The sequence below is a fragment of the Netta rufina genome (genome assembly GCF_964035555.1).
Source record: "Netta rufina genome assembly, chromosome: 2".
In the NCBI taxonomy this organism is placed as follows: domain Eukaryota; kingdom Metazoa; phylum Chordata; class Aves; order Anseriformes; family Anatidae; genus Netta; species Netta rufina.
The window spans coordinates 107,339,517-107,362,467 of NC_140124.1; the positions used below are offsets into that span (position 1 = coordinate 107,339,517).

Genomic DNA, 22,951 nt, shown 5'->3' on the forward strand with positions numbered 1-22,951 from the left:
CAGATGAATTAGCAGATGTATATTCTGTGAAACTGCTTATAATTACATAGTAGCTATGGTTACCAGGTTAAAGAAATTACAGCCTGATGATGAACAGAAATAGATTGCAGCAGACTGATTTGTTGTTGAGTTGCTTAAAAGCAAAATGCTTGAGTACATTCTGAGTCATCATGGTGCTGTACAAGTAACAAAAATATGAGTATGCTCTATTTGCTGAACTGGCACGGTGTCTGCTTTTTCAAATCCTGGTTTTCATGTGGAATTTCAGTACCTTCTAAATTTGCATTCTGCTTCTATGTAGTTTGAGAATTGGGTGTCAAGCACATATTTCTAATGAAACTATTTAAATTCATATGTCAAGAGTCTGAATGAATATTGCTAATATTTTCATTTTGATTCTGTACTGGACAAAGCTAAGTTCAGACATAGGCATTTCATATTCAATAAAAAATTGTATTCACTTTTTCTGAAATCTAACTCTTAGAATGACTTACTGGAAGTATTTATCTTTTCTTTTGCATACTCCAACACTTAGAAAGAAATGACAGAAGTGTGGGTGAATGCAAGTGGGAAGGGTAGAAATGAACACAAGGACATTATTGCACTGATCTTGGTGGGCCCACTTCAAATGCTTCCAGCATATATATTGCCTAGAAACATCAAAAGTACTTGAGTCTGTTTCCAAAAGCAATGCAGTTGTTGAGGAGTTCAAGCTCTGTTGACTTAAATGTTAAGAACAAAAGATTGAACATTTTTAAGTTTCCACATGCTCATGGTTTGGAAACCCAGGCTACGGTGAATTGTGTTGGATTTAGGACGCTTAAAGTCACACAAGCTTTTCTCAGTATGTTACTCTGTTTTTATGAATTACAAACTATGAAGAACTGCATTTCTACATTTAACTTCAACTTAATTCCTGCAATGTTGTCTGTATGTGATAGTGTAGAATAAGGTTTTATGGCATCGTGCTCTTCTTTATAGTACAGATTTAGACTTACTCCTTTGCACAAGGAAAGCTTTCCCAGTGATTCTCCTTGGGCCAGTGTAATAGTCACTTCAGGTTTACAGGCTGGATGTACTAAGGCTAAGACTTTGTGACTAATGATTCTCTATTCTGTAAGTGTAACTTACCAGTGAATGGCTACGTGATCATACTCAGTAAATCTGCTCTCCTTGTTTTACAGAATAACCAACCATGACTACAGAGTCGGGATCAGATTCTGAGTCCAAGGATAAAGAGCAGGACCAGCAAGAAACCCCTGCACAGCCAGGGGCGGCAGAGGTCCAGCCACAGGACCAACAGCAGCAGCAGCAGTTGAGCGAAGAGCAGCAAAACGCACTAGAGCAGTTTTCAGCTGTGGCAGCACACAGCACACCAGTGAAAAAGGAACAGGTAAGGGAGTCGTGCATTATTCCTCCTGGGAAATAATGAGCCTGTTTCATTAGGATTGGAAATATATACTCAGATTTGTGTGGAAGCTGTTTTGATGGTTGTAGGTTTAAATTGGTTGGTCTTTTGCATTTAAACATAATAGCCTTTGTAAAGAATGTTTGGAGATTCATGTCAGATCTTTCAGCCTCCAGTGCTTAACTGTAAGGCCAGTCTTATTAACTAAGTGGGAAACATTTTCCATTTTGCATATGCATCAGGTAGTAAACAGTGCCAATTTTTAAGAAGCTGAAAATGTTTTTAGAGTTCATTTCATCTTTGACACCTGCTGAAAACTGATTTCATGCTTGCTTGTCTGATGTGTGAGCCATAAAGAATCTGTGGTCTCTTAAGCTTCTTGTAGTTCTGAACTGACTACATTATAATTACTTTAACTTATCATGTAATAGGTTTTAGAAGGGTTGTCACACGATTTTTCCATTTGGTTCATTGTTGCACTTATTAAATTTGTGGCAGCAGTTTTCTTTTTCCCATTAACAATTTCCAGTCAATAGGATTAACAGGCATTGTTCTTCATGGGTAAGTGAAACAAAATTAATGAGGTACCTGCAAATCACATCCCTTTAGATCCATAAGGTTATGACTCCCTTCTGATGGCATTCACTTTTGTAGAGTGGAATAAGTCAGTCTTGCTCCTCGTCTACCCTTAAAAATAAATAATAAATAATAAATAAATAAATAAATAGGTACTTTGAAGTGAGGTCCTGTTGTTTAACCTAGCTGGGACGCAGTGCTGGTGAAGGAAGCAGAGGTAAGGCATTACTTAATATCGTTGTGTTTCCCTGGGAACTGCTTGGGACTGCCTGTGCTTTTGGGTTTTAAGCTTTTTTCCTCAGAAATACAGCCCAAATTTGCTGTTGCTGAGGAAAAAATGAAGCATAAGCAATTTCAAATACAAGCAAAGCCTTCTGTTGTATCCCTTATTTAGGGATGTATTACCTCAAAGTTTAGAATGACAAATATTTCAGGGATCAAATTGAAAGAGGTGTCTGATTTCTTATACCCCAAGAAGCAGACATGGCAAAGCAGGGTTTCTGGTGTTTATAGCTACTGAAGATCAACCATTGGAAGAACTGCCTTTTTTTTTTTTTTTTTTCTTTTTGATTACTGACTATTTCTACCACTGACAAACTCTGATCAGCTCTCTATCCCCACCAAAGACCTTTCTGCTCTTGTTCCCATGCCTACAAATTATGTATTGGGAGAATTTCAGTCTCTGAAGTAGATCAAAAATTGTGTTTAGTTAGTCTGGGGAAAATAGGAAGGGCTGCTTGTCAAGGAGAAAAGACCAATACACAAACAGTTCATTAACGTAAAATTCAATTATGCCAGGTATAGGCATAAGTATTACCAATTTTGTTCTTCCAGACATCTTCACTAATCTTTGCTCTTGAAGTTTCTTCTGATTTTCTTTTTTAAAACAAAACAAAGCAACAACAGCAACAAACTACAATAACAAAAAAAGCCCCTAGGCACCAAACTGTCCATCTGCGTTTATGGAGGTGTGAGCATGGAGACCTGAGATGCCCTTGTGCGCTGTGTGATCCTCTTTCTTTCCCACTTGTGCTCAGACATCTGTACAGCCTTGATAGATCTGAGTTAGTGAAGAAATACGTGAAATTTCCCATGTTGAGATTACCAGTGTGAAGCCCAAATTCTCTTGTCAGATAATTGCCAGGTCTAGCAGTGATGATCTGTCCAGTATATTTTGTAGTAGCTTAAGTGTCTGCATCACAGGAAAGAACTACTTAAAAGCAATACTAACCAACAGAACTATTGGCAGTGACATCATTAAAAAGGCCAAAAATTGTAGGATCAATGGATATAATTTTCTCTCTTGCTGTCATTGAGCATACTGTGTATGATATATTAATATAGATGAAGATGAGACAGCTTATACTCAAAAAGCAAACCCTGAGACAACTTGCGATGCACTAGAATTTAGTCCGTAGCATTGAAAATACTGCAAAACTGTGGTCTGAGGGAGGGAAACAGGATGGGGGGAAGAATGCAACAATGTTTATGGAGTTCAGAATAATCCACTGAGTATGTGGAATTTTCACTGGCCTTTTTTTTTTTTTTTTTTTTTTTTTTTTTTTCCTAGATACCACAATGTCAGGTTTCTTTAGGAAGAAGAAGCTTAATTCGCTCTGAAAGTATCTCAGTGCCTAAACATGTCAGCATAGTTCAGGAGATCTTCTCTAATAGTTCTCGGCATGTTTTGTTCTTCAGACAAATGGGAGTAAAACCATTCTATGATTTTAACCTAGACAGATTCCTCTGATCTTAATGTAGACAGGAACCTAATAAACAAAATAATGTCAATACTGTTTTTGTTTTTTTTTTAAATATATGTATTTATAAATAAATTAATGTCTTTTGAAGTCTTGAGTTAAAAGTGTCTTCATGAAGGAAAACAATCACCAATCTAAGGATTCAAAAAATTTGTTTTCAGGCAGAAAACGTTTCTAAAATTTAAATGTCTGAAGGGTACCCTTGCTATCACGGGCTTTTCTCTCAAGAAGCTTTCCTATTTTCTTTAAAAAGATTAATTCCATGCATCTGTTTTTTGGTTTGGTTGGTTGGGTTTTTTGGGTCATGGGAAGGGTTTAACTCTTACATGAACCACCTGCAGTGATGGTATAATGCCTCCAGCCCCAAAATGACTTTTGTACATGCAGATGTGCATATGTACTTTCCATCGTAGATTTCCTTAAGAAAACATGTAGAAATCATGAGAGTCCCTCTGCCCATCAGTGGCAGGGGTCCAAGGAGAAGATATCTCGAGTCTTGTTTTCCTCTCAGTGCAGTAGGTTGAACTGGTTGCCAGCTGGTCCTCGTGGTTGTAGGGGGGTAACTGGCCTCCAGCCTTGCGCTGAGCCTGGAGGGACTCTCCCCCTTTGTCATGGCCACTGTGAGCATTAAATCCTCAGCAAACAGCTAATCTTGTGACATATGCTATGCCTTCATCTCCCGCCAGCCTTCAAAGTGTACAAGGACCTTGATGTCTGAATGCAGAGCTGGCGTCCAACTGCTGGGAGGAGGAAATCCTCCAGGTCTGGAAATAGATGGGGGAAGAGTCGGTTGGTGGGTTATGAAAGCAGCTTCTTTGTCCCTCTTTGCATCTTCATAGTCACACTTTCTTCTTATCTCCCCACCCAGGAAATCCCAGGAGACCTTCTTGGCTGTGCCCTCACCTGTAGGGAAAGGAGGAATGTGGGGTCTTGCCTTGCTTCTTCGCAGCTGGGGCTTTGGTGGGAGATGGTGCTGTGGATGACTCCAAATGTCCCCTTTCACATAAATGAAAAAGGAGAGCTTATGGCTTGCTTGTATTAAATCTCTTGAGGAAACTTCCCTGTGATTTAGTGCCATGCTGTTGTTGCTAGTTACATGATGCAAGGTTGTTTTGGTCTCAAAGCAGATTAAAGCCTTTGGACGGATTTGCTCCATTCTCATGAAGGCTTATTACGTACAGTGAATGGAAACAGACTTGGAGGATTAATTTACAATATTACTTCCAGTGATTCTTGTTGCTTCTTACATGAAAACCATTTGGAGCCCAAACGTTTGTTTATTTTTTCCTTGTAGCAATATATATATATATATATATATATATAGAGAGAGAGAGAGAGAGAGAGAGAGAGAGTATATATATACTCTATATACTCTAGCTTAGATATTACTGCACTCCTGATGAGGTTTTGTTTGGATACTACCAGGGGCATAACTGATTTGAAAGATAATGTCTGCAGCATAGCACTGTTGCTAGGAAGGGCAAAATGCTGTAGAGCTGTTCTGGCTTTCATCTATTGCAGTGAAAAGGACCACGAGCTGTGCTGCGTCATGGTAACTCTTCAAATGGTCTGACCCTCAGATAAACCCAAGGAAAAGTAACCATGATTGTTTCTTCTCTCCCCTTCCCCCTGCAGTATATTTGTCTTTCAAATAGAACCTACTTCTTGCCAGCTTAAAGGACTTATCGAGCATCTGCAGAGAGCAAAATCCAGCCTCTTGTCCTGTAGTTATCATCCATTAGCCAGCCAGCTGCACATAAAAGATGTTTGGCCTCTTATTTCCATCCTGTTTGTTTAAACCTTTGCTCAGGCATTTGGGGAGCCTTTCGCTCTCAAAGGCACACCTCACTGATATCAAAACTAGTGCAAACCTAATGGTCTTTTCCTGTTCCACATGGAAACATGAAATGATTTAATAGATACAGGACTTTAAGGTAATATCAACAATCTTTAGGAATGTCTCTTCATTGCAACGTTTACTTATTGTTCAGCATTTCCAATAGATGAAAAAAGGGTCTGAGAGTGATTTTGTAACTATGGAAAAAGAAGAAACCTAAAGTATTTTCCTGCATGTCCTCCCTCTCTGGGTGTTCTGTACCTTTGGAGTGAGGTGAGAGTGTTGGGGGGAACACAGGGAGTCTTTTCAATAGGTAGAGTCTACACTGCATCATGGGCCCTCTCATCCAAGCCCCATGCTTGACCCACCTTAAATTTTGGTGTGCAGAAAGCAGGGTGCATACTGTACTGTGTTGCATGATCAGATTGTCTAACTTAATTTTTTTCTCTTTCTAGGCCACAGACAAGGAACAAGAATTTGCAGCTGCAAGCGCGAAACAGCTGGAATACCAGCAGTTAGAGGACGACAAGCTCTCTCAAAAGTCATCCTCTAGCAAACTTTCCAAGTCTCCTCTAAAGATTGTCAAGAAGCCTAAAAATATGCAGTGCAAAGTGACACTCCTGGATGGATCTGAATATGCATGTGAAGTAGAGGTACGTTGCTTCTTCCTGTTTAGTTTTGTTTGTTTGTTTGTTTGTTTTCTGTCTGGAGGAAAATATTTAGAATAAGACTTGTAGATTAAGACAAAAAACAAACAAACAAAAAGTTTTGTTTTCTTTTGTTTTGTTTTTTAAAAAAAGACAAACTATATTCCTAGTTTAAACAAAAGTATGAATGGCCGGATATTTCACCAATGCCATGCACAAAACTGCTTCCATTGTTTTATCTGGAGATGGAAGAAGTTGCACAGATTTGAGCTCCAGTGAGGACTAGTGAGCAGTCCCTGGAACAGCCAGAGACTGGGGATTAATGTTATGTCAGCACATGCCACAACAGAATGCAGAAAATAAATTATGGGCAGTAAAGCCCATAAACAATGAAGGATTTTGATCTCACAGGACTTCTCTTTTCCCTGGTACTCCGTTGAACAGGGACTCACATGGAGTCACTATCTAAACAGTAGTTTTGACCATCATGAGATGAGTGGGGACACAAGAGATGCCCAGAGGAAATGTCAGAAGCAAATAGAAGTTAGAGTGGGGAATTTTATGTGCTTCTCCACTGTGACTGGGAATCATAATTGCATGTAATCATCACTGGTGTAAAGTTGCTGGTGGTTTTCTGTAAGGAAACTCACCTTCTGGGTCCCTGCCAGGAGCCTCCTTTGGGGAGGGACAGTCTTCACTGCATTGTCACTTATGGTCTGTGATTGCTGACAGAGCCATGCTGAGAGCTCAAGGATGTCTTGCCTTGAACTCCAGAAAGCCATAGAGAAGTAAAGGTATGAGCAAATTTAGCACCTTAGGGTGGACCTGTTTCTCCATTCAGCCACTCCAGCCATGTCACTAAGGTGGTCCTTGGGCAGTGAACCTGTCTGTCCTGAGCCTGCTTTAGGTTAGGAAGCTACTCATAGAAGGTAAGCCTGAGCCCCAGCCAGAGCAACATCCTCCTGGTAGGGGAAGGATGTGTGTTAGAGGGATCAGCATTGCCAGCCTTCCTTTGAGTAACTGCAGTGTGTGGTGGAAAAGTCACCCAGGGAGGACAGAAGATTTAAAAGGGAGGGATGGGATAGTCTGTACACTTGAAAGGGGAATCCACAGGAATAAAAAGGAGGAGAGCTCATGTTGGGGACAGAGTGGGGAGGACAAGAGTAACTGGTTGGGAGCTAGTTTCTGACATCCTTGCTCAGATTTCACTCAGCTGCTCTCGTTTTAAGTGCTCTGGAAAGTGATAGTTGAAAAAGAAGGTTTTACAGTTTGGGCCAAATATTGCTATGTTAGAAGTTAGCTCCAAAGAGCAGTTGTGATTAAGTTGCTTGTATAGCAGTTTAGCAGTCATGCTTTTGACTATTGTTTAGTTTAGGTGGCCAAATCCTGTATTGTTTCCATCAGACTAGCAATAGCTTTCTGGTTGTGTACTTTGTGACTATTAAATTGTCATTTCTTGACCTGTATTCCCACTTTTATCTGTTAAAGATAGTGTGCAAACCATTAACCTGGAAGAATGATTCTGCTGGCTTTGATGGAAAGAGTGATACTTGTTTCAGCTTTTGCCACTCGAGTGGAAAATCTGAGTCATTTTTTGGAATACAGTCAAGCAAATTTTACAAAATAGGAGTTCTGTGGAAATCTTGTCTACAAGGCTGAGTTTTATGAGGATATAAGATGGAGCGGAAGGGGAGATTTATTATGTTAGACTCTCACTTATGCAAAAAAATGCTATGAATAATGCTTTATTTTAGGAAGTTTCACTTTTCCTCTGAACTTAGACTCTTTTGGAGTTGAAATGTCAGAATGCTAGCATATAGAAACCATCATGTTTTACTGCTTGTCACATTTGTCTGCTTTGTAAGTTCTGAATAACTCTTGAAAAATATGTCCTATATAGATTTTGTATACATTTTCTCTAGACTGCTGAAATATCTTGCAGTTTTATTGAGTGTCATCAGTAACCACTGCACCTGCCTCTAAGATGGTTAGAATTCCTCAGGAGAGTGTAATATTGATGAGAATAGGGCTCCCAAAAGGATGAATCCTCAGATGACAAAGCTGTAATACTATGATGATGAGCAGGCCATTAAGTGCATTGAAACAGAATTTAGTAGTGAAAAGTCAAAAATATTTCAAGGCACAAGTACAGCTGAAATGACGTGTATTTACACCCCTTAAATGAATGACCCAGACCTTGCGTCCTTCATAGGTGGTATTGTTAGCATATGGTACGCATTGAGGATGCAACTGCAGGTACCTCTCCAGGACACCCTACTCTTTGACCCCTGGGCAAGTCTGCTTTATATGTGCACAAAGTTCAAAAAGAGTGAAAGGAGTCCATGTCCAGCCAAGACAAACGAAGTAATGTTTGCAATGCTTTTTATCCAGGGGAGAAAAAGTGTATACAAAGAGATTTAGTAGGCTGGGGAGACTGAGGATCTGTCACAGGAGACATTTCAAAAAATCATGTAGGATTTGAAGATGAAGTTTTGTTACAGGAATTCTGCATAGGGAGGTTCAGGTTGGAAATGAGGAGAGATTTCTCAGAAAGAGCAGTCAGGCACTGGAACAGTTTGCCCAGGGAGGTGGTAGCGTCACTGTCACTGGGGGTGTTCAAGGAAAGGTTGGATGTGGTGCTTAGGGACATGATTTAGTGGATGACATTGGTGGTAGGGGGATGGTTTGACCAGATGATCTTGGAGGTCTTTTCCAACCTTTATGATTCCTTGAAATAATGTCATATTTAAAAGAAAAAAAAAAAAAGAAAGAGCAACAACAACAAAAAAAAACTATTATTTTAAAGATGGCCCACAAGTAAGCTTAATATATACTTTTAAACTGAAAAAAATACATAAGCATGTTCAAAGATCTAAGAAATTATGGAGGTCAGTAAATTCCCCAAGGTGGACCCCTTAAAAAGAAAAGTGGGCAGGGACATGCCAATCAAATATCTAGTGTTCCCATTAATTGAGTTTTATCCACGTAACTATAACTCTCAGTGTGGACAGCAGCCCAGGGTAGGGATGTGACAATCAGTGGATGTGAGTCAGAAATGCCATCCTGTGTTGCCAGCTCTTGTCTTCCATCTCTGTCTGTATGCCATGCTTCTGCCTACTGAAGGCTAAAAAGCAGTGTAATCTAGAAGGACAGGAAATTTAGAAACCTTCTTTTGGGCTAGAATACCAGCTCTGTCAGTGAATCTTAATTTGGATGTATGCCAGTTATTTATCCCTCTGGAAGTGCATTCGCTAGTCAGGGGGATCATTATAGAATCCATCAGTTGCTCTATAGAGTGCTCTGCAAAAGACAAATGCTTTTATATACATTAAATATTCATATCATTTAAAGAAGCTTATTGCTCTCAAGTAGGGCACAACCTACAGCTTATCAATTATGTGTTCATCCAGTTAAAGACCTGACAGCCAAAATTACACTTGCTCACAGATTCAGATGCTTCTGAGACAGGTTTGGTTAATCCATTATCCCCTTGCTGTTCTTTGTTTCACAAACCCCTCTTTCCTATTCCCTATCCAATACTGAGAATCTTTACCGCCTTCCACTGTTCCTTTCTGTCTCTCTCATGCCCAGTACATCGCAGACATGGCACCAGGGGCTTTTCATATTGTATGAGATGTATCTGTAGAGGAAAGTGTAGTGGAGGTAATTTCAAAGAGGAGGTTAACAGCAGTTTATCTAATGTGGTACTCTTTCGTTGAAAAGATCTTAAGCAAATGCCAGATAAAAGATTCCTCCTGTCACCCTGCACTGTTATTGCCAGTGTGTTGTATCTATCCTGACCCAGAAAGTCTTTCATGCAGTAAGACATTACAAGCCAAAACCAGGTTAAATAGCTAATGCAACCTGTTAATTCATCCTCATCCAAAAGCCAAAACCAGAAGTGTTACCATCTGCACTGCTACTGCAGTTCTCGACTGGGAGCCTGTGGATGGTAGCAGCAGGCTTATTTAAGAGGATTGTTTCCTTTCCGAGGTGGGATGGCTACCTAATGGGACTTCACCTGTCCAGGAACAGCTGTTGGCTTTTGGAGTGGAGTTGTTTGTTGTATGCTGATGTTGTCACCAGCAGAGCAGCCTTGGGTTCAGTCCATGCTTCCCTCGTGTCCTGAAGCAACTGGAGGTTTCTCAGGGATGCTCAGACACAGCAATTGTCACAGCCTGCTCAGATGGATGCTGGCCTGTGATTTCAAATGAGGTGCCCACCCCTCCTGGAAGCAGTTCTCCTTGTGCTGCTCATTGCGCTCCCCAGCTGGCACCAGGATCAGAAACGCTTTTGCTCAAAAGCGGCCAAGTCCATAGCTGGGGCCAAAGCTGCTCTGGCAAAGAGGATGCTGAAGGCTTCTCTGTAAAGCAAGGTAGGCCAATATATTGCATTTACTTGTTTAGTTCTTCAGATCAGCAAAGGAAGATCCAAGACTGTAAATTGATTTCAGATAACCTCAAAAAAAGACAATGAATGCACTAGCTGAGGTTTTTCCTAAGGTGCAGGAAAACAAGCAGAAGTAACTTATTTCTAAATTCCTTCCGCTGTAAGTAGGGATCTTCGAGTGCTCTAGTACAATTACACTATTCCTAGGATTTATCCCTCTCCATTTCCCTATCTGCCTCATTTTGTTTTTCTGCTATGTAGACTGCTTCATTTTAATTAAAAGATTGAAGTGGAACCAGCTGTCATTCTCTTCCTTATACGTTGCCTAATTTGGAGTGTCTTTCTAAAACAAGTTGGAATTTGTCTTCATTTCTGCTCTAAACATATACAAGTTATTAATCATAGAGTGAGATCAGAAAGCTATAACATAATCTGTCCAAATAAATGGCAAAATAATTAGATTTCATTTTCAAGGGCCCACTGTCTGAGCCCATTGGTAATTTATACTCCTTTTTCGTTCTTCTACCACTTGGACTTTAAGATCATACAGGAGAACAGTGGAAGAAAATAATTGTTTCCGTGGCAACCTTGCTGTGGCATCTCTGCAGCCCTGTATCAGACAGGTTGAGTTGCCGTGTAATTCAGATACTGTGGAGCGTGGAAATCCAGCATCTCAGGAAGCATTACTAGTACCCCCTCTTCTTTGTGGATGGGGCTCAGCTGAGGTAGGAGGAGATTGTTAAATATACTTTTTTTTTTTTCACATCCAGTTTTCTATCAAGCTTCTGCTTTCACCGAAGCATTAATCTGTTGCCCAGTTGCAATAGCCCCTTCTACAATTCTGTGAGGGGCCTGCCTAATCAGGACCCCATTTTCTTAGCAGTTTCCCCACAACCTCAGAGGCCTTCAAAGCACCGTACTTGAATGGAAAGGGTGAGGTGTATTTCCGTATATTTGTAACCAGGATTTATAACCCAGACAGAGGCAGGCTGGAATGGACAGGTTGCTGTCTGCCCTGCACAAGTATGTCCTGAAACTCCTCCTTGCAAAATGAGCATGAAGTGAATGGCTTCTCATACAGCATGAAGCACTGTGTTTAACAGAAATTTTTCTTTTCTTGAGAAAGTGAGGGGGTATGGATGCTTCCTGTAATAAATTTGAGAGTAAGGATGGTCGTAGGACAGACTTGAAGAGTACAAATGAGCACGCTTATTTTTGCCCTGCCACCATTGCCAGAAAAAAAAAAAAAAAAAAAAAAGTGATGACTTGTGTTTCTTCTCCTGGTTTTCCACATCTGGCTTGTAATACTAACTCCGGAGGAAAAATCCTCCCATCTCTCGGTATACCACTGTACCCCTGCCCGGTGCAGCACTGGAGCCAGCCCTCCCTTCCCCAGGAGCTGTCTTAGGGCAGACGTGTGCTCTGCTTTGCCACAGACAGTTCAATAAGGCCTTTCTTACCCATTTTGAGGTAGAAGTTAAGGTCAGGAAGGAAACTGCTGTAATAAGATGCGCTCTGCTTTCTGAAGGATACAGTTTCAGTTACCCCCTGCACATTTTAATTGTTTAATGAATTCCACACAGACTCGTGCAAATGGCCTTACATGTGAAACTTATTACTGAGTGCAAGAGGGAATTTTTTAATAAGTCTTTTCCTTTTGACCTACTCTCTGCTTACATTTCAGTTAATTTAATATGAACAGCTTTGCGTTAGGTTTTTGTTCCTTACCTAGGACGTGTTTCAGTAAATGTGACTGGCCTGAGATGCATTGTCGGCATTATACAGAATGTTTTCTGTCCCCAGACCCACTAATTAGGGCTGACTTAGATTAGCCAGGGGATTCAGTTAAGATCTATGTTACCTGACACACGTCAGTAGGAGTCTGAGTATTGCCTGAGTATGTTCCAACTGAATAGATTTAATATACAACTCTTCTGGTTTACTTTTTAAAAATACAATATATGGCTTTTTATGAGTTAAAATACTTGTCAATTCAGGAAGCATAATGTTCTGGAAATCAATATCCATGTTCTCCAGCTTATAATAATGAACCACGAGGCTAGGCAGAAAAGAGTTATTTGCTTAGGTTTGGTATTTGAAACAAAAATAAAAATATTTGGGCTTCCTTTTACATCTTTTAAATTTTTTATTTTTTTTTTTCACTGAAGATAAAGAAATCAAAATTTAAAAAAAAAAAAAAAAAAAAAAAGTCCAAGGATGTTGGTGTGGCACCTCTGAGCTCCTCACAGCTGGGAACATCTGGACTGTGTGGTATTCATGGGTAAAATCTGTTATAAGATGGTGGGGAAACACACCTAAATGGTTAGACAGCTGGGTCTCTTGTGTTTCCTCCAGTTAATATACAAGTATTTTATAGACTGAAAGAGAACCAAGAATTAAAGCCAAGTCACAGTTTCAGATGTTGTACTAAGTAAGCAACAGGTTGGGCTTTAAATTCTGCCTTTCAGCACAGCAGAGGACATGGTTACAGTGAGAATAAATACCAGAACTTTAAAATTAAAAATAAATAAATAAGGTATTGTACATGTGCTCTTGACCTTTTTTTTTTTTTTTTTCATCTAATCCTCTTGTCTCTTGTCTTTCACTAATGGCTTCTGAAAATGATTTGAGCAGTAAAATGGTGGGTTTAGGAGACAAACATCTTCATTTTGATATTTTGAGGCACCAGCCATTTTTCATAATGGTGTAAACTATCAAGAGGGCTAGACCTACCTTGACAAATAATTTCAACTGCCCTGAAATTGCACTTTGTAGAGAATAAATCATTAACTGAAAACTTCCAAGTGAAATGTTGCCTCTGGTTCTCTCCCCTTGGTGAACCAGTTGGAAATGAGCCAGGCAACAGGAGCTTGTTTTCCATCTGGCAGACTCGTATTTATGTAGTTAGTTGGTTTTGGTCACGCACACACTCAAACCCAGCTACTGCAGGCCGGTTGCTGGTTAACCTGGGATGATCTTTTACCCCGGACAGGTAGAGGTCTGTCTGCTCCAGTGCCTGTCCAATCTTATTATTGTGTTGCTTCTTTGTTTTTCTCAGTGAGCAGCAAGCGGGGCTCCTGTCCTTGTCACTGCCATTGCAGATGGTGAGACTGCATCAATGCGTCCACATTTGTCTTCTCCTGATGTGCTGCCTTGCTCACGCTGGCCAGCCTGCAGTTTTTTTCACAGAGGTGCAGCCAGCACCCAGTCTCTGCAAGTGTTTTTTAATCACTACTGGAAAATGAATCACACATGTCACAAAAAAGGGCTTTGATTAGCCCTTTTCCCTTCCCTGAACTGATGCTCAGATTTTAATGCCTCCTGCTGTTTCTGGACACTGTGTCTGTTCCCCATTTACCCCGCATTCCCATTCTACCAGTGACATTGGTGATTTTCTTGTCCCTGCTCCAGTCACACTTTTGCCAAGCTTCCCTGCCTTTTGTGGCATAAACATACTGACCCTAAACACACTGGCCTTTTTCTGGGTTATGCAGGTGCCTGTTACTTGTTACAGCTCCCAGCCATCCAGTCTAACCTAATCTCTGACTCTGTTGCTATTTGTTCCTATTTTATAGGTGCTGTCCCCATGTTAACACTTAGAGTTACTGTTTTCATAGCAAAATGAAGCCAATGCTCATTTTATCATCCCCTAAAAATATTAACTGTCTCCTAAAATCCTGACACCTCATATAGGTGACTTTTCCAGGTGAGCCCCATGCAGTGTTTGCTGAGCTGCCTTTATGGTTTGTTACCCCTGCCTGTTGACAGGGAGAACAAAATATCAGAGATAGGACTGGGCAGTGAGGAAACACCTGCATATGATGGAAAGCAGTGGTGGGCGGAGAGATTTGTCTTTCATGGTTGATCTTGCTCAGGCAGAAATGGGTTTGGTCTGAAAGGGAAAAAGCTTTGGTAAAGTTTACAACTACAGGGAACAGAATAAGTTATTTTTATTGACAACCCCAGCACTGATGACGTGATGCTCTCTAAGGTACCCCAGATCTAAAAGTGTGATCCTCATGGTGCCTCTCCTGTCTCAGGAGTGTCTTTCTGTGCTGTGGTTTCTGTGTGATTTATTTATTTATTTATTGCCCTCTAGCCTGGCAATGTAGGTCAGGGAGAGCTCTGTGGCTTTTAAATTCATATGGCAAGATTACACTTTAAATCTGACTATGTTTACAGTGGGGCTTTTTTCAGTTGAAAATAAACCCAATGTTTACGGTTGATTTTTGCTGATAGATGCCAGTAACCATGTATGGTGCAGGTAGTGGCGTGTTCCCCGTGATGATAAATACACCTGTGCACAGTTACACAGTGGTTACACAGGAGAGATGCACATTTGCTGAGCTCATCCAAGACCTGGGAGAATAAGGAAAATATTTATTTTTACACCCCCCACTGGAAAGCCTCAGCTGTTGTATTGGATCCCAACAGACCTTCTTGAGTTACTGCAGACCTTCTTGCAGGAGGGAGTGCAGTCAGAAGGCAAATGGATCGGCTGTCTGTCTGGTTAAACACCAGACCCAAACAATCTGTGTGCTCCAGCATACTGAGCAAGGGTAGTACTTTCTCTCTTGAAAAGCCTCCAAAATCATGGAATATGGTTTATTATTGTATGACAGGATTTAGCAAATGTGTGAGACTAATGAATGTGCTGAGAATTGAACTGCTGTTTGAGAAATAGTGTCCATTATGTGCTTCTTTTTTTTTTTTTTTTTTTTTTCCAAGTATTGGAGAGGAATGCCTGTAAGCTGTTACTAGATCTCAGTTCTTGCAGTATGAATGTATGAATTATGCTGATGCATTTGGGGTGCCTAAGCATTTGGTAGTCATCATGTTTAACATGCATTTCTTCAGTTGTGCACATGCAACTGTTGCTGCTACCCTTCAATATATAAAGATATGCTCTAGAGTATTTATTATTCCTCAGGTGCCACCTCCTGCAGCTTAGCATTGCCACGTACAAAGTGTAGGCTTTATTTGTAAACATGCACACTGTGTAGCACACCCACGAGTACACTTAGAGCTCATGTGATACTGGTGTTAGAGTGATCTCTGCTGCTGATGTAGAAGGCAAAGACCCTAATTTGGTTTGATTCCAGCATCAGGACTAGGTCACCAATCTTCTTACGGGGATTTAGCAGTCCCCTGGGTTTTTTTAGATTAGTGCTGGCTCTTTAGGATTGCAAGCTCAAACAGTATTAAAGAAGGTTGCCCTGATAAAAACTATGTCATGTTATACAATGTCACTGACACTAGGTGCAGGTATGTAACTATAGCACAGGCAGTGTTACCTATTTATCTAAATACTTGAATTAAATATTTAAGAGGTAGGTGTCAAAAATGACTCTTTTTAGGAACAGTAATATATTTCAGTGTTCTATACACAATAAATATCAAAAAGCTGATAAATTATAGAACCACCATGATGAGGGGGTAAAAGATCAGTCTTCACTGTGTGTCAAAATACCTTCTAGTTTATTGTATGTTTCTTTATGTGGCATTCATTTGTATGTGCGCAGCAGTATGGGATAGAGTTCTAAATTAATAATACTGCAGAATAATACTGCATGTTTTATTTCAAACTTTTACATATATTAGACAGCTACACTGATGTACGTGTGGGTCCTTGCGTAGAAATCTTCATAAAGAGAATAATTGGAGAGCTCGTATTGGCATACAGCTTTCAGGCAAAGCACCTCTTTGGATGAAATACATTCACATTTGAAAAAAAAAAAAAAAAAAAGCATTTTCATCATAGCTTTTATTAAACGAAAGGTTTCTGACATGTCTAATTCTTAGTTCTCCACACATTTGGCTAAATTGTTTATGCAATACATTGTATTTGGAATTGTGACCTAGAACATTTCCATATGCAGTTTACCAAGGAATTTTAGTTTGTAGTTAGAGAGTAGATGAAAGATTAAACAGTATATCATCTTGAGAACCAAAAAATGAATGTGTTTCATGGAAAACTTATTATTTTCTTTGCCTTTATTTTCTTTGCCTCCCAAAAGGCTATCAGAAAGTTCCTGTTCAGTATCTCCTACCTGTGATGCATAAACTTCTTAAAAACTGAATGGAGATTATTATGTTGTTATGTACATCAAGGAGATATGTGTCCTCCTACATGTTCATTTATAATAGTCTCGGTATGCCAAAGTTATGATTTTTCTTTAAGAAACAAAGTATTTGAAGTAAAAAGACCAGATGAGTTTGTCTCTTTTGTCTTTTAGTTTTTGGCTATATACATGATGGCAGTGGGATGTCTGTTGTTTGCTCTGTCCATTTGTTTGCTTTGTCACTTCATTGTACAGCTTGTACAAGTATCTTCAGCAAAGTTTTTGCTCGGTATCAGAGGTGGCTTTCTTTAAAATGTTTTATGTAATACACATAACATCAGTCTCAGCAAACTAAACTTTCAGAGAAAACAAAATGTTGACTTTTCTGGAACTTTCATTACCATTTTCAGCAAATGCAGCAAGGGACTTAGGGGGCTAAACTCCAATGGTTGAGTCATGTTTTTCTTTGGAAAGATCTCATCCTGTTAGTTATACGCATTTTCTGTAAGATGCACTTCATTAAACCAGAGGAAAACTTGCTGATTTTCTGCCAATTAACACTCCAGGAAAGATTCTTCGTCCTATTTTTCTTCCTGAATGCTACACACTTAGCTTCCCGCTGAGGGATTCATTTGAGAAACCACAGATTTGAAGAAATTTGTGGATTCTTTTCTCCTCTGTCACCTTTCTCCTTCATCATCTTTTCCCAGTGGAGAGAAACTGTGGAGGAGAGAGTAAACAGCCCAAGAGAAAATCCTCTCACATTGCAAAGTATGAATATGTGGAAGTAAAAGGAAGTCAGACTTATTTAGAATGGCTTCTTACATTTATCTTCCTTGAGGAAAATTAACCCCTGCTATTTTTTAATTTTTTTATTTTTATCTTCTAATGAAAAATATAGATTAGTTCAAAAACTACACTTTCTCTATTTGGAAATGTTTTGTCCTAAAATGCAGTAATTAGCTTCTAGAATTTCTCAGTTCAGCCCTTTGTATGTTGGCCAGATCAAACTTATCTCAAAACAATACAGGCAATGTCATAGCAAGTAGATTTTTACTTCACACATAGGTAAAAATATGCTTTTTACCAGAATTATTGCTTGAGTTTGGGATCGGTGATTGTTTCTGCATAGATGAAGTGGTGACATGGTCACCTGCTCCTCCAAATTTGGAACCACACTGCACATTTATTTACTCGTAAGGTTGCATGTGTTTGCACATACACATATTGCGTGTTTTAAATTATGCACATATTTGCATATGCACATTAAATTATGATATATTCATGATGTTGAGATCCCTTCCACGGAGATGTAGTTCTCATTACTAAAGGGATCTTGGAAACTTGCATGCACTTGCCCCCTTTACAAGCAAGTAATGACTATTGGCACAAGTCATGTTTTTTTCCAAGATTGGGCCAATTTTTGTGTATGATGGGTAATTCATGAGGAAGGAATGTGAACGCTGTCAGGAGGCTGGAATTCAGCCACTCTGAGGCTTGCTTACTGTAGATATCTCAGCTGGGGGAGTTTGTGGGAAGAGAGTGCTTGCTGCGGCAAGTACAAAGTATTCCTGCTAACCAGCTAATCATTTACACTTGTTTGTGTTGCAAGAGTAATTGCAGAAGCTGCAGGATGGAGAGGATGAAAGTTCCGCCTTGTGTGTGTTACTTATTTGATGCCATATGCGTCTCAAATTTTATTTGAGTGTTCCTTGCGTTTGCGTAGAGAAGACCATCATCGTGGCCTGTGCAGTGTAGAAACTGAAGTGTCAACAGAAAATCTTGCAAAATGCTTTTTAAATTGAAACACTAAAATGAAATAAAATCAGGGGTTTGGACACAATTGGAATCTCTTTCATCATGCATTGTAAATGAAAAAAATTAGCTAATACTTCTCTGCTGAAAAGAACGAGGGGAAAAGAAGAGGCTAGTACAGTCACATGCCAAAATGCATTACTCCATGCAAGACTGGAGCCAGCACACACATTTATACAGTGTATTGTTGAGACCCATTGGAAAGTGCAAATGCTAATTAGGAATGTGAACCAGATAACCTCAACATCATTTAAAGACCAATTATTTCTACCGGGATTTCATGATACTAATCTGTTTGTCCTTCTTCCAGCAGTCATGCCCACTGGAGTTATTACAGTAATTGTACAGAAATTAACGCCAGGCCAGTGCTAGTGTTGCATTGTTCACTGGCAGCTTGACAGCTTTCCCAAGGAAGGCGGCAATGTTATGTTTGCATATGTATTCGTGCAGAAAGAAATGTGCAGACACTTTCCATTTGAAATCCAAGTCCACAGCTGCGGTATCTGTTTGTCTCTGCTCCTTGACTGAACAGAAATGGAGGCAAAGATTCAGCTCAGTGGGGTGCCCTGACCTTGTAGGTACTATGCTGTGGAGATGATGGTTGTGGGTGGCACAAACAAATCCCGTTATAGCTGCTTGGATGGGAGACTCTATCTTTGGATTTTCCCTTGCCTATAAAATTTGCCCTCAATGTGATCGCTTGTAATTGCTTTCAGACAGCACTGGCATACCTGCATGCTGCAGACAGCTTCCTCCCCCAGCCCTTGCTCAGCGTTTTGCATACACATGAGACTGCAGCATTGTCTGCAAAAATAGAACCACGTTAAAAATGCGACACTTCGGGGGTTGCAGTAGCTTTAATTTCTAGGAAGCAGAGAGGGCTGTTTTCTGCTCTTCAGCTGCACATACTGTTTCCCTATCAGTGAGAGGAGGGTAATCTACTAGTGAATAAAAATAGAGCACGAGAGTAGGCCAACACTCTGCGCTTTAATCAGGTGTAGGACGATTAACCCCTTAATGGTCTCAGAGGTGCAGTTCGCTGCCAGCAAACTGAAAATGGTGGTGGTTCGGGGGCAGTGCAGGATTGCCAAAACAGGAGCCACAGCAGCTTGAAGGAGATGTTTCTGACAAATGGTGTTTCTTGGCCTGCAAAGAACCAAAATTTGCCTGTTGGAGGCAAGTAGTTCTGGATGCTTATTAGTTTCCTCTGGCATAACTGACTTGCAGTCTGGGAAGTACCATCCAGCACATAGCATTTTAAATCTTCCTGATCTCTTCTTTTATCACAATAAATAGTGAAGGTGGTTCACAGGGTCTTCCTAGCACCTGCGTGACAAGGAGGTGTTGTTACATCTTTATATTAAAATGCTGGTTGCTCATTTACCATGCAACTTTCCTAGTTGCTTATCACATCATAGTAACGTATGGATTTGGTAGTCTGATTGCTTCATTTGAGGGTACTACTGGAGGATCCTGATAGACAACAAGGTGAACAAGAGTCAACAGCGTGCCCTTGCAGCACAGATGGACAATGCCGTTCTGGGCCACGTTGGGCAGAGCGCTAGCAGCAGGTGGAGGAAGGTGATCCTTCCTGTCTGCTCAGCACTGGTGAGGCTGCACCAGGAGTGCTGGATCTGGTTCTGGTCTACCCAAGAAATGATAGACATGGACGTACTGGAGAGAGACCAGGGAAGGGCCACAAAGATGGTGACAGGACTGGAGCACCTCTTCTGTGAGGAAAGGCTGTGAGAGACCTAGGACTGTTCAGCCCAGAGATGAGAAAGCTCAGGTATTTCATCAGTATGTACAAATACTTTATGGGAAGAATAAAGACAGAACCAGACTGTTCTCAGCAGTGGCAAGTAGACAAGAGGCAACGGGCAAGAATTGAAATACAGGAAAATCCATTTAAACATAAAAGCAAACAAACAAACAAAAAAGAAAAACTTTTACTGCAAAAGCAGTCAAACACCAGCACAGGTTGCCCAGACAGGCTCTGGAGTCTCTATCCATGGAGTTATTCAAAACTAGACCTGACGATCCTGACCCTCTCTGGTCCTGCCTGACCAGGGGCCTTGGACCAGGTCACCTCCAGAGGTCCCTGCCACCTCACCCCTCCTGTGATTCTCTGATTAGATTAATGTGCAATACATATTTTGTGACCGAAATGACAAAGTATGAATAACAAAGGCTTACATTTTTTCACTTTAATAATGTCCATTCATCTTAAGTACATTACAGCGTATGGGTTTAATCATAACAAAGGAAAACTTTTTCATTTTTCTGCATTAAGAAATACCAGACATTGTACCCAAATGTTCACTGGTGATAATAATTAACTTTGTAATAATCTTGTTATCCACACAGAGCTAAATGAAGTACTGAATTTTTCAGCTCCTCATTCTCAATGCTGTACAACATGTTACTTTGGTCTGTCGGGTTTGTAATGGGGCAGGAGTGGGAGGGATATTGGCTAAATTCCCTGAATTTAAAACATCACAGATGAGGGCAGGAGATATACTTGCTTGTTCCATCCACCAAGTACGTGCTCCTTTTGCTGAAATACATGATTTTAGTAGAATCAACTATTTCATTTCTCTTTTTCAGTGCTGCGGAAAAAAAAAAAAAAGGTCATCATCAGCAAAGATATAGAAGGGAAGAGTGCCCCCTGGGTGGATTAGGGCATTGCATGGGTTGGGGGCCACGTTGGGCAGGGGCTTGTGGTGGAAAAGTGGCAGAAGTCAGGCAGTGAAGTGGAGAAGTAGAAGAAGGAGAGGTGTCAGATAGGGTGAGCGGTCCTGGCTGGCCAAGAGGGCTGTAGAGCTGGGCTGGGGGGAACTGGGGACACGGAGTGGAGCAGCAGCGGCAGCGTGAGAAGTTGATGTGGAGGGGGCTGAGCCTGGGCTGTTTCTGGGGAAGCCAATTAGGGACCCGGAGAGCCTTTTGTGGCCTTCTGCCTCCCAAGGAGGAAGAGGCTCAGGTCCAAAACCAGAGGAGAAGCTGGCGAGGAAAGACCGCTGCTTCTCCTCTCCCTTGCGTGTGGGAATTGCTGGCGGGCACAGACTTGCCAAGTTTACTGCTGTTGGCTCTTTTCACTGGGAGCTTGACCAAGAGGCTGTTTTTTTTCCGATTTCAGTTTCAAGCGAGAGCTGTGGGCTTTACAGAGTTGCAGGGAAGAGTCTGTGAAAAGTGTAAAGTTTTTACTCCCTGACTTCTATACTCATTTATACTGTGCAATGTATGCTTTGCATTGTTTCTGTGGTCTAAATTTCCCAAAGCTTGAGCAAAGTGGCTCTTTTTCACATCTCTACATTTCATTTCATCCTATTGATGCCTGAAATGTAGCTAAGAATATTTGTGGGGGAGACTCTTCCCATGTTTTTACCTTTCACAACTCTTCAGTTATATGGCCAGTATGTTATAGCATGGAGTTTGTTTTGTGATCCACTAAAAGCATTGCAAAGGCACTAGGCACAGATTTTGACCTGTTGAGAATTGCTTTACATTTTTGATATTAAACTATGATTGCCTTGTCACCCCCAAAATGGTGGAAGGCAAAGGTTTAGGGTGAGTTGAGGAGCAGCATGATTTTGTAACTTGACCTTTCTCTACTTCTCCTCATCCTTTCCCTGCCAAAGCTATGATACCCATTGCCTTATCTGTCATGCTTATTTGATTGCATGGTAAAAGAAAAGTAATTAACAGGAGCGTGGGAGGTCTGTTCATTTGCTTTAATTATATATTCCCAGCTAAACCTCTTAATGTCTCATGGATTTATGAAGTAGCCTCCCCTCACTCTGTTTTTGTGCTTTACAAGGGTGGCAGTGGTGGCTCCATTTCCAGGCAGCATGCACCCCCAAGTGATAGGAGCCCTTTAGATCCTGCGCCAGTGGTGGCATGCGGGTCAGGTCTCACTTGGGAAGAGGCACTCTAGTAGCAGCTCCTCTGTCTTAATGCTGATGGGCTTTTCTATGGAGAGTAAGGAAAGTCATCCTGGTAAAGCTGAGACCCAGTGAAGAGAGCATCCTTACCAGGAAAGGCTGTTAGGTACACATGGTGTTTCTGAAGCCCTCCTGCAGAACCAACAAGACTTACCAGCATTCAAATGCATCAGGAATTTTGTGAAATTGAATTTTGGCTGAGTGAAGCTTGGGCATCTTCCTAGGGAAGGAAGAGGATAGATTTTGTCACAGGCAAAAAATAAGCCATGCAAGTTATTCCAGGCTTGCTATATTTAATCTCACTTGCCCACAGTGCATAGCCAAAAAAGAAATCCTGAGTGTTTTTATTACAACATAGCTGCACAGAACTGTTTCCTACAGTTCCCTATGAAAACATCTTACCTTGCAGCTGCTAGCTACTGTTTCTCACAGCTGACATCTGTGTGGCTGTAGAGATTGGCCACATAAAACAGCTCCTGTGTTGACCTTGTGTGACTCTTGAAGAGGACATTGAAG

The 22,951-nt window shown here is 40.7% G+C and overlaps 1 protein-coding gene across 1 annotated transcript in view; it reads left to right on the top strand.

Annotated features, from left to right (window-relative positions):
- Nucleotides 1-1,254: 1,254 nt before the first annotated feature.
- The window catches only part of EPB41L3 (erythrocyte membrane protein band 4.1 like 3), a 64,283-nt gene continuing 42,586 nt past the window's right edge, over nt 1,255-22,951 (top strand). The window contains exons 1-2 of the mRNA XM_084283214.1: nt 1,255-1,393; nt 6,037-6,234. Of these exons, the coding sequence (XP_084139340.1) occupies nt 6,181-6,234 (54 nt within the window). The 5' untranslated portion in view covers nt 1,255-1,393; nt 6,037-6,180. The remainder of the gene's footprint in view (nt 1,394-6,036; nt 6,235-22,951) is intronic.